This window comes from Sarcophilus harrisii, chromosome 1, assembly GCF_902635505.1.
Source record: "Sarcophilus harrisii chromosome 1, mSarHar1.11, whole genome shotgun sequence".
Classification (NCBI taxonomy): domain Eukaryota; kingdom Metazoa; phylum Chordata; class Mammalia; order Dasyuromorphia; family Dasyuridae; genus Sarcophilus; species Sarcophilus harrisii.
In genome coordinates this window covers 210,303,248-210,316,333 of record NC_045426.1, presented here as the reverse complement: position 1 = coordinate 210,316,333, position 13,086 = coordinate 210,303,248, and the positions used below count along the sequence as shown (strand labels likewise).

The following is a 13,086-nucleotide window of genomic DNA, read 5'->3' as shown; positions in this document are numbered from 1 at the left end:
AGTCACCTTAGCTGAAAAAATAATTAGTGCAGGTTTATTTAACCTTTCCCTAATGCCCAGCTTTTAATAGACACAATCTTGCCTTTATCTAATCTGAAAGCTCTTTTAAACATTTAAAAAATTCTGATTCCAATTTTATTTCTTTGTGTGTATAATTTATGATCTATACTAAATTTTAAGCTCCTTGAAGGCATATTTATTATTATATAATCTTCTCCACTCATAGCCACCTCATAGCCACATATATGGTATGTTACATATCAAAGGTGTTTAATAAATCTTTATTGAATAATAATAATAAGCATTTCTATAAAACTTTATGTTTTGTAAAGTAATTTACATATATTAATTATATCCTCCTAACAACCCTGAAAGATATGTCCATTATTACCTCCATTTTATAAATGAGAAAAGTGAAGCACAGGAGGTTTAATGTCTTATTCAGTATTATAAGGTAGTAAGTGACTGAGGCAGGAATAAAATTCAGGTTTTCCTAATTCTAAGTTCAACACTCTGCACTAGAAAGAATGAATGAAGTTAATCAAATGGTATTCCTCATTCTATGAATTATGTGGGGTGAGAATTTTTTCTCCTTTTGTTAACTAGTTGATAAAATCAAAATAGGCAGCAATAGAATCCCAAATGAGTAAATGGCAAAATGTAAACCTTAAAAAAATTAATGGATTAAAATTTCCTCCTTGAGGGAAGGGTCTATGCAGTTTTCTTCTGTAAATAGTACATTGTATTCTATATTATAAAATTAGCAGAATTTCTAAATTAGAAAAGACCTTTTCAAACCCTTACCTGAAAAAGAATCTCTATACCTATGAGGTCAAACTTAAATAGGAATGAGAGCATTAAATTGTATACAATAAACTCTGCAGACCACATTGACTTAGAAAACCACATTTTTATGCATTTTTTTATTACTATAACAACACATTAAAATCAGGTAGTGAACAATATATTAATTTAGTTCAGGTTGAATATGGCTAGAAGGCCATACATTTGATTCTATCTGCTTAACAGGATACCTGCCAAGTATCTACCCTTTTGATTTGAAGGCCTTCATGAGGAAAATCCTAGTGATTCTCTTGGGTACCCCCTTCCATTTTTACCTTAACTTAAGGCTGTTTGTATCTTTACTTCTTCTTCCTGCTTTTGCCTTTTGTGGTAAAACGCAGTAAGCCAAATCCTTCTTCCAAATGATAATCTTTCAAATATTTGAATACTGTTACTTTATCTTCTCATCTCCAGATAAAGATATATATTTGTCAAAACTGAATTTCTATAAATACTGGCCACAGATTTGTGCCTAAAGTATACTAGGATGTATGGATCCTAGAGACATGGTGCAAAGGGGTCAGCAGCTTATCACAAGGTAGTAGCCCTATTGTTATGGTAAGCAGTTGTTCCTTAGAGTGTAGAATATTTTAAAGTAGTACAGAAAGATTATATTATTAGTTGCTATCCTTAGTGGCTTCATTCTCCCCTCAGACTGAATATAAATCTGTATTATGAAGGATATATGGAGAAGCTAAGAGAGAGTTCTGCATCCTATTCTGGTATGCAGGAATTGCATTGTAGTTAGAAAACAGTTTTGAAGTCCTTCTATATCTACCACTTAGCAGATTTAGGCAATCATATAATTTCTCATAGCATCAGATTCCTTATGTGTAAAATAGGAATAATATTGACATTCCTCACTTCATAAGCCCCTCACAAATTGTAAAGCACTGTATGAATCTGAGGTATTATCAGCTTCCTAATAAGAGATGCTTTTAAGAAAAAAGCTGATAACTACAATATATGCCATTCCAATGCATTGTATTAAGAATAGATCTTAAATGGTTACCATTAATTAATAGGGTAAACTCTTTGACAAGGTTTAAAGTTTAAAAACAAAACAAACAAGTTTTTATGGAAGTAGATAGGAATTTGTTTTATTTTTAATGCAGATATTCTGTACTCCTTTAGAAAAGTAAATATGAGTAATTTATCTTACCCAGATTTTTACTGAGTCCTACAGTGCTGACATTAGAAATAATCAGTCCTTAGAAAATTAAATAATATGCCTCATGGCATTACATATCTTACATGGCAGTTCTCTAATTAATGGCAAATGCTGAAGCAAAAAAAAAAGTGCTAATCAATTCAATATTTATACAACCTTGAATAAGAGCACTTTTTACCTCCCCAAAGGGTTCATTATATTTTATTTTGTACTACTTATTACATAGTATTTCATATTTATTTCTGTTAGATTATAAATTCTATTACAAGAATCTCATGTTTTAATAAATCATTTTGCTCCCTTTGTACTATGCTCACTGTTTTGTACATAATAGGAACTTAACAAATGGTTATTGAATTAATATATGAAAGAAAATCTCGAAACTGTTGCATGCCAACTTGAATACTTCATTAGTTCACAGATTTAGAATTGAAATGGATCTTAAAAACCATCTAGTTCAGTTTTACAAGTGAGAAAACAGGCATAGAGAATGGTGATTAGCCCAAGGTCACCCAAGTACCAAATGGCAGAGTTGGAAGCAGAATGTGCTATCTCTGATGCCAAATCCAGTTTTTTCAACCGTGCCCATTGCTTTTTTCATTTATGGAAAGAGCCTTTATGCTGGAGCAGAACTAGCAGCTCAAAATCCTAAAGATTTCAATGATCTTCATAATAACTAAACCAAAAGCATAATATTTTTATAATATGACTGATACATTATATCTATGAAAACATTTAAAGAATACTAGAAAATGTTAGGTAATATGAATGACGATGTATTTTAAGGAATAAATATTTCATCAGCATTAAGTTCTTATGTATTTACTATAAATGAAAACTTAATTGGAATTTGCCTCCAATCTCTTTCCATCTTGTTATCTCCCACTAATTTTTAATCTCCTTTTATCCAGCAGTGTGACATCAAGCCGCCCCCACCATTTAACTAAAATCAGTCTTTCTAAAGTTGTGAAGGACATCTCAAATGCTAAATCCACTGCTTTTTTTCCTTAGTCCTCATCCTACTCAACCTTCTTGCAAGAACCCCAATTCCAGAATGCTCTTCCCACCTTGGGTTTTCAGAATCTCCTGGATTACATCCTGCCTATCTATTTCCTTTCACCGTCCTTGATAAGATCATTATCCACACATTAATGTTCTACCAAAATCCATCCTAAGACATGTTGTCTTTCCATACTATCTTGGTCATCTCATCAACTCTGATGTGTGTCTTTATTATTTCTATGATGAAAAAGTATGTTATGATCTTTAATTGTCTGCATATTCAATCCTCATCACTCTATACTGAGCTCTAGTTCCATGATAGCATATTCCTGCAGAATATCTCTACCTGCATGGTCCAAAGGCATATCAAATGAAATAGAACCAAAGCAGAGTTCATTAGCTTTTACTCTAAACCAATCTCTTCTTATTTACCTATTTCTATTAACAGTGTAGCCTTTCTTCCAATTATGAAGACCTGAAAGATGAGAGTTATCCCCAACTCTTTACTTTTCCTTAATTCATCATATGCAATGATCTGCCAAGTCTTATTGATTCTACTTTCATAGTTGTCCCCCTCCCTCCACTCACATGGCTATGTCTCTAATTCAGATTCTTGTTAGCTCTTGCCTGGGTTATTACAACAAATTCTTAATTAGTTTATTCTCTTCCCTCTCTAATATATCTTCCATACATATTCCAAATTAATATTCTTAAATATAGGGAATGTCTGAAAATCTCTTGTCTCATCTCAAGAATTTTCAGTGATGGCATATCGTCCCAAAGATTAAGGCCTTTTACAATCTGGTTCTTTCCAGTCTTATTTAGTATTACTAGAAAGGCAGACTAATTCTCTCCCTGCCTCAAAAAAAACTGCCTTTCTTAATATTTTCCAAATGAAGCATTCTATTTCCTATCCCCATGCCTTTCTAGAGAGGTTCTCCATGACAAAATGCTCTAGGTTTTCAGTTCTACCTTTTGGAATTCCAAACTTCCATAAAGTTTCAGCCCAGGTCTTACCTTCTATGTAAGATATTAATATTCTCCCTTCAACCTAAGATTGCTTTGTTAATTTGTTGTTGTGTTGTTGTTCAGTTGTTTTAATCATGTCTGACTCTTGGTGATCCCACTTGGGTTTTTGTTGGCAGAAATACTAGACAGCTTTGCCATTTTCTTTTCCAGCTCATTTTTACAGAGGAGGAAACAGAAAAACAAATTAAATCACTTGCCCAGGGTCATACAGCTAGTAGGTATCTGAATCAGGATTTGAACTCAGTTTTTCTTGATTCTAGGATTCTTGATCTACCCATTGTGCCACGTGTAATATGTTATTTTCTTCCAGAAAAATGTGAACTCCTTGTAGTCAGAAACTGTTTGATTTTTGTTTTTGTCTCTCCAAAACCTAGTATATAACTTTGCATATAGTAAGTACTTAATGAATGCTTATTGATGATTTAATCTTTTTTAAGGTCATGAACCTCTTTACCAGGCTGATAAAGCCTGTGGATTTCTGGCTTCTCAGAATGATGTTTTTAAATAATTGGAGAAATTGCTAAATTTCACTTAGATATTAATGAAAATAGAGATGTAATTTTTTTTTCCTTTTTCTAGAATCCTGAAATCTATCCACAGACCCCTTGAAAATCTGTAAACTATAAGTTAAGAACTTCTGTTCTAGAGGTTATAGAGAATCATTGAAACTTCTTGAACAAGGGAGTAACATGGTCAGCTCCATATCTTAGGAATATCATTTTGGCATCCATGTAGATACAGGGTTCCTCAAACTTTTTAAATAGGGGGTCAGTTCACTGTCCTTCAGACTGTTGGAGGGCCGGACTATAGTAAAAACAAAAACTTTTGTTTTGTGGGTCTTTAAATAAAGAAACTTTATAGCCCTGGGTAAGAGGGATAATCGTCCTCAACTGCCGCATCTGGCCCGCTGGCCGTAGTTTGAGGACCCCTGAATTGTAGAAGATGATTTGGAAAGAGGAGAGACTGACTTCAAAGAGACCTCTTTAGAGCCTATTGTCATATAGTTCAAGTGAGAGTGATAAAATGCCCTCCTGACCTTTATTTTCATGGTCATCCTGGTGAAGTAGGTAGTACATGTTTTATTATCCCTATTTCATACATGAAAAAACTGAGTCTTAGAGATATTAAATGACTTATCTAATATTGTCTTTGAGCTGCATTTATCAAAACAGAACTTCTCATATTAGTACTTTACTGCATGAGGAGAAATGAAATATTCAACTGAAACACTGAGTTATAGATGACTGCACCAGAAACAGCTTAGTAGCATCACAATTTATAAAGACTCAAGTGATGCATTACATTATTGTGAGTTCAATGAATTTACCAGTTTAAGTAGGGTAACTATTTCACCCCAGCTTGTTCTGTTTAGCTGCAAAGCTGAATTACAAATCAACCTTCAAGTTAAATTTAAATGAGTGTTTCAGGAACCTTACTAGGAAAAGGGAAAATAATTGGACTCAAAAATGAAAATTAGTATCCAGAGAAAACCTAAATCCCCTCATCAGCATCTGATGATGACACAAACAAGAGATTTGATCCTCTGGGATCTTATAGTGTTAATATGTTGGGAGGGGAGGAAGTCCATTGGATGTGTGAGCTTAAAGTGGCTGATTCTTTGATACTTCAAGAGATCAGATCTGTGATCTCAGAATGTATGAGGAGGGGAGGGGGAGAAGAAGGTCTTTCCTTCATCTGTTTAAAGCTCAAATCCTTTATTTCCTCTCATCTTTTGTGATCTAGTTCAGGATGTCTGATTTGAAAATACTTCACGTTTTCTAAATTCCTATTACCATGCATTATGAAAGAAGATCTTTGTAGCTATGCTTTGTATAGAAGGACTTTCTACTAGTATTTGAAGTATGTCATCTTATATCCTCAAAAGAAAATTGTATTACATCCCCAAAGACATAGCTTGTCTTTGACTAACTATAACTTTAATTGACTGTTTTAAATCAACTATGATTTCATCCTTATTGGGGGATCCTACTGAGGAGCTTCCTCCATAAATGTATGTGGTTAAGTATTTTCTCCACAAATTATAATGTTAAAGACTTGTCAGGAGACCCTGGAAGATTAAATGTGTTACCCAGTCACAAAACCAATCTGTAGATAAAGCAGTTTCCCTAGGAAGTTCCGTGTAATAGTGAAATCATAGGTTCACATCATTCCCTCCTCCATATAAAATCAATATCCACATACCAGTCTCCATCTGATGTTTTCACACTTATTTTATCCATAAGTGTCCATTCCCAACTTTCTCTTCCCCATGAAAGTCAAAATAAGATCATCCCTCTTAATGAAGGTTAGCACCCTCTCTGCGGCATGGAGTCCTGGAGAATTGTTCAGGAGATTGAGAGGTAAAGGGACTTGCCCTAAATCAAATCTCCAGGATGTATCAAAAGCAGGTCTCACACCTTGCTTTTTTCTGGCTTTGATGTCCATTTTCTATTCACTATGTCATGTTGCTCCTAATAACTTGACATAAAATCATGAAAGATTAAAAAAGAAAACCAATGATCATGAAAAATTGCTTGTGAGACATAAAACATGTTCCTTTTTGAGAAAAATCTATCATTTTTCTTGTTTTTCTAGCTTTGTTAATAATGGACACTTTTCAAATATGAAATTTAATATCACCTTTGTTTCATTTAGCATAACCTTTCTAATGCAATAAGCCATTCTTTTTGTGATGATTTTTAGTTCATCAGAAGATAACATTACCATTTTTTTTTCTGCAATCCTCTCTATGACTGCCTAGCATTTTATTTCCTTCTCCAGGACTATATTATAATATAATGGTTATTGTACTGTTTCCTCATGCCATACATTGTTAATCCTCTTCATAATTATTTAGCTAGATGACTTTGTGATTTGACCCATTTCTCTATTTAGGTTCCATGCTCACAGATTAATCACTTTGCATTTGTCTGAAATAAATTATACTTGCTGTGAGCTGATATACCTGAAATCCTTTTGAACCCAATTTCTGTATTTTAATTTTTTTATACTCTAATAATGTTTACAGAAGTAGAATCTTAAAGTCTTCATTCAAATCTTTATTAAAGAAAAAATCTCCAAATATACAGTAGCAGAACATTTGTCTTTGGCTTTCTCATTTCAAAAGTGGTCTTTGTCCAAATTAGCTTAATTCTGAATGGATTTTTCTGTAATAAGAGAATAAATATGGGATTTTGTCTGCCTCCTTTAATTGGATATTTAAATAGATTATTTATTTTTGTAGCTATGTTAGTACTGCAGTATTAGATGATAGATATGGGGGAGAGCCAGATCAGTTCCTAGATTCCTAGCCCCATCATTTTAGGTATGAACGTAATTCATATATTGATTTGTCCAACGTAATACCTATTTATAGTTACCTATTCAAAACTAGAATGTAGATAGGTCTCCTGATTCCCATTCCTGTGTTGTTTTCATTACATAACAATATCACAGTCAGATTTCAAAAAATACATTTTTCCCATAATTGATCCCCTCCCAATTCAACAGTTCAGATGATCTCAATTACATTTATGGTTATTGTTTTGTTTACAACTAAGGAAATTAAGCTGAATATTGTTTGCACTTCTGTACTTCTTTACATTGCAAAAGTTCAGACTTGAAGTTGCCAAATAAACATTATACATAAGATAGTGCCCAAGTTCTACCATTAGACTTAGTGAATCTGTAGATCACAATCATATTCATACTGGTTTTTCCACTCATTAATTTGAAAAGGTTGTTTGGATATATTGTTTTCTGTTTTTGTAAGGAAGTTTAGTTGTTCACTGAGCTGGGACTGTTTAATTCTTTTTCTCCCCTTTCATCTCAGCCCTCATTCTGGATAGTGAGAAAAAAGATAATGTCTTGACATTCTCTGACTCATATTCACACTAGCCATTTTATAACACTTTTTTTTTTGGTGGAATTTTTTTTTTAGCCAACAAAAAGACTGTTAAAATATATTTTCTAAAATGGTATTTGTCACTACGAAGATATGACTAGTGAACAGGTCTATTTTGAGGATGCACATCAGTAACTTGATATTTTATAGAAGAGACAATTGCAATGGACAGATATCAGATTCAAATACAAAGAAATGTTATGACTTTTCTTTTTATGTGTTCACAGAATTTTCTGGGACAGGAATTCATTTTCTGTGAATCTCAAAAGGACTCCAAATTAGCTTAAAGGAACTAAATCCCCTTTTGAAACAGAGTTATTGGTTGCTGGGATTGTCTTTTTTTTTTCTGCTTCCATAGATGGTTTCATTACTGTCACTACAGTGAATATGCTGCATGACACTGATAGAAAAGTCAGCATTGATATGTTTCAAAGTAATAAACAGTGGGTTCCCAACCTTTTTTTTTTTTGAGTGTAGGCTTCTTTGCTGGAACATTATGAACAGTAATTTTAAGATATTCTCTTGACTTTAATATATTAAACTTCCATGAAAAATTCAAATATTGAAATCTCAAAGACTTAGTAGATAAATAGTTTTAGATATAGCAATAAACTATATATTATGGTCCATATGGCTTAAGGAAGTCTTTCAGTCTAGGAAATAACTGACCATTTTTAAAATCCCAAATTATGATCTATTTGCCCCTTCCCCCCACCCAAAAAAGGGGGGGGAGATTTTAATCTCTGTTAAAGAGCTGTAATATACTATATCAGTCATTTAGTTCAACTATCTCATTTCACAAATTAGGAAAAATTATTAGAATAGCTAATTAAGTGACTTGATAAAAATTGCACTTGTTTCATAGCCAAGATTCATACTAAGGTCTCTTGATGCCAAATTCATTGTTCCTACAAACAATTTTATTTTCTATCCTGTAGAAACATTTGATTGTATTGCTTGGTCAAATATCAAGAAAAAATCCCAAGTATATTCAGGGTTAATACTTTTCCATGTATCCTAATGTATTTGACCAAGATTTAAGTAGAGAACTAGGAGAGTTAACAAAATTATAAGTCCTAAGATAAAAAATAATTATTTTAATGAATTATTAGATGGATTTGCTATCTATGTTGAAAAGTTCTAAAATAGACTAATGTACAACATTTGTTATGAAAAAAAAATCATCTTGCCATTCCTGTGATTTAATACCAAATGGAAGAACTGAAAAGACTAAAATAAAATGGGGAAGAGGAAAATCAATAGCTTAATAACTTGATATGTCATCTCTATGATATCTCAGGGCTATCCATGGAGTAGCTGCAAACTATTATTCTTCATGATTAAATGGAAAGAAGTCATTATACATAAACTATTGATATTAAAGTATGATGTGTTTTTAATGCAAGCTATAAAATATTATTACTATATTATTACCCTTAATTCAGTGCTGGCCCATTTTTCTTGATTCATGTGAATTAAAAATAAAATTTATGTAAACAGCTGATTTGGTGTACCTACTAATTCATATTCTCTACCTCTCCTCCTTCTCTCCTTTCTTCCTTCCCCCATTAGAGGGACATCCAGTGATGAAATGTGTAATTTGTACATTATGTATTACATGGAAGCCAAGCATGCAGTCTCTTTTATGACCTGTACACAGAATGTAGATCCAGCAATATTCAAAACCATACCACCAGAGGCTAATATTCCCATACCAGTAAAATCTGATATGTTAATGATGCATGGACATCATCACAAAGGTAAATTTTACTTTAAGACTAAACACAATATTATACTATTTTCATGGTTATTATTTATTTTTGGAGGGTTTTGGAGCCAGTGATTTTTATTGCTTAAGGGAACTCCTTCTGTATAAATTCCCTTTAATCATGTAGACCAGCAACTCATTTTTAATTTACAGTGTTAGAAAGTTGAAAGGGTTAAGAACATTTTCCATGATCACTCAGCTTGTATATACCAAAGACAAAACTTAACCCCGATCCTTTTGACTACAAGATCATATCCTTATCTACTATGCCAAGTAACTTCTCATGTATTTTGTCCTTCTGTGATATTATTTTAAATTAATCATATTAGGTTAATTATATGAATTTGGACTTCTCTGAGCTTTTTACCTATTTCATTAAGGTTTGCTATTTTTGCCTTTTTGTCATAAATCAGCATCATTTTCCAAAGTTTTGACAGACAAAATGATAAAGTCTCCTTCAAAATCCTTAATCTGTCAATTAATGACAATATTAACATAAGGAGAAATTTTGAATTTACAAGGTATTTATGACCAAGTCTTCTCTTCATGTCCCTCATTCATCATTCCATTTCCAAGCTGTGACTCTTGATTTTTTTTTTTGCTTATTTGCAAACTTCATACTTTAATCTATTAGATTAAGTATGTTGAGATCTTAACAAGTCCTACTTGCTCAATTCTTAAATTCCAAGAACATTTTTATCTTTCTTTTGTTAGGAAAGATTAATTGAAAGCAATTAGCTCATGTACTTAGTTCTTGATCAGAACAATATAAAGTATACATTCTATAAATTTGTATGATGCTGTGACACGTTATAAACTACTCCAAATAAACTGTATATGTAAAAATGAATGGAGCATATATACATACATACATATATATATTTTTATTCATATATAGATATATAGCCAATTGTTTTCATTGCTGTGTGAATGATGAATGAATGATAAAATCTGATAATTCATTGTAATCTCCAATATGCCTGGTACGAAGTTCATTTAGTGTAAATTAATGAACTTCTACCAGGAATATGCTTATTGCTAGTGTTTTGGAAATCCATATAGCATTGGGTAATGGTTTCTTTTGTTGATGCATATGTAATAAATTATTTAGGGTGATTTTTATATATGTGTTAAATATATGTGATAATGTTTTATAATATATGTATTACAAAGTTATCTTTACATTCTTTAATAATTTACAGGGACAGAGAATAAAGACCATTCTTCTTTACTACAGCAACCAAAACGAGAAGAAGAAGAGGTATTAGATCAGGGTAAGATTTTATTTTTGTTTTGTTTTTCAATAAATTCTTTACCCAAACAGATAACAATATGCTAAAGTTCTTTGCTGTTATTCTGGCAAAGCTTTCTTCTCTACTTAATATTGCTCTGATTTTTTTTACAATGTGAATATCATAAAGAATTGGTTAATTATTATATTTTTGCCTTATTGGGAAATTTCATTATTTAATCTTAGCCCCAGTAGATTTTTCTTTATTTAAAAAAAAATCACTTCATTTTGGAACAACAATTGACATATGGTAACTCCCCCTAAAAATACAAACATGGTCATTGAAGACAACTGCTTTTGAAAATATCATGTTCTCTAAAATTTTTCATTTCTTTGTATTTTTGATATATGAGTGAAGTATATGACAAAGATAATTGTTTTTGAAAATGTGTATGTTATTCCTTTGGTCAAGAGAAATCAGAAATGCTGCTCTTTTTGAACTTATTTTTTGTTGTTATTGCTTAGTTGTTTTTCAGTCATGTCTGACTCTTTGTAACCCTAGTTGAGGTTCTTTTGGTGAAACGTACTGGAGTGGCTTGCTATTTCCATTCTCCAATTCATTTTACAGATAAGAAAACTGAGGCAAACAGGATTAAGTGACTTACTTAGTAAGTGTCTGAGACCAGATTTGAATTCAGGAAGAGGAGTCTTCTTGATTTTAAACCCAGCACTCTTTCCACTGTTACCTACTTTGCTATGTTTTAGTACTATGCACACTTTGTGAAGGAGAAGGTACCATTTTAAACTCCGTTTGTTTTATGTTGAAATGTTTTAAATGTGTGGTCATATCCTACATGTAGAATACTGAAAGATAACTTTCATTAATCTATTTTGGGGAATAGTTTTGTGTTTTAAGGAACCATTTCTCTCCAGAAAATACTTCTTTCTCTTAGGTGTTTGGAAGATGGCGATATCTTATAGTGTCAGGTCTGTGGCTATTGGGACTAAGATACAGTATCTATGACATTTTAATTACAAATTTTACACTATGGCTCGCTACTACCCTTTCCACTTATCTATTATAGAAAGGCAGTGGGTTTTGGGTTAATTATCCAGGTAAGGGAGTTTAAAGTAGCTCAGATTGAAATGCTTGAGCCTATCTTTGGTGGTATTCTAAGCACACAAACATCTAAGACTATTTCATAGCCTAAGAATGTTGGCAGGTTTCCTCATCCTCAATGTGACATCTCACCTGCATAGGCTTTTCCCCGGTCTCAATCTAATATAGGAGGAAATAAAATGGCATATTGATCAAAATATTAAATATTAAAATATTAAAATTTGAAACCTCCCTAGAGTCTTTAGGGCCTCTCAAATCACTTTCTAAAAATGCAGATACTTAAAAGTTTATTGTACATGGAATAAGCATACATAAGCCAAGGTTTCCTTTCCAGATCAACAGATGTGAAAAATAAAATCTCAACTACTTGCCGCTCCTGAAAAGGAATGGGGAACTCATATTAATTTTCCATTTCACAATCATGAACTAAAAAGGAAAGGCTAGAAAGAGAGTCATGGTACCCACCAGCCCTCATTTGCTTCTGATTGATGCTGATTCCAGTGTCTGTTTCTGTCTATAAATTCCCTCTTCATCCTGAATGTAACTATCTGTCTCCAGGAAATCTGAATAAAAAAGAAAGAAAACAAAAAAAGCAAATAGTACCTCTTGTTGTGTCATACAACTCCTTGACAAGAGTGATCTGAAATCTTAGGATTATGGTGCTTCCTTTGTCTTCTCTCTTACAGAGAAGTTAGAGGTAAACTCATTTCTAGTGTAAGGCCACAGAAACTGCTTTTAGCCACCTCTGAATTTTTCAGAGCCAATAAAAAGCTCCAGAGCAGCAACAAATAAAAAAGAATCCTTCTAAAATACTTAAGATTTCCATCTCTTAACATAAAAAACTGCTATTTGAATTAATGTTTTATATTAGTTCTAGGTCGGCTATAAACTGAAAAGCTTCTGGTAAGATGGATGAATAATAAGAACACCAAAGGAATCAACTCTTCCTTAATTCCTTCACCAATTATTAAATACCACTTAAACCCCTCCTTATTCTACCAAGAATCCTGAGGTAACA

General features: G+C 32.4%; 1 protein-coding gene across 6 annotated transcripts in view; it reads left to right on the top strand.

Moving 5' to 3' along the window:
• The window catches only part of PAM (peptidylglycine alpha-amidating monooxygenase), a 362,537-nt gene that overhangs the window by 268,722 nt on the left and 80,729 nt on the right, over positions 1 to 13,086 (top strand). For all 6 annotated transcript variants that reach the window (XM_031968924.1, XM_031968914.1, XM_031968908.1 and 3 more), the window contains 2 exons: positions 9,522 to 9,709; positions 10,920 to 10,991. In XM_031968924.1, coding sequence (XP_031824784.1) covers positions 9,522 to 9,709; positions 10,920 to 10,991 — 260 coding nt within the window. The remainder of the gene's footprint in view (positions 1 to 9,521; positions 9,710 to 10,919; positions 10,992 to 13,086) is intronic.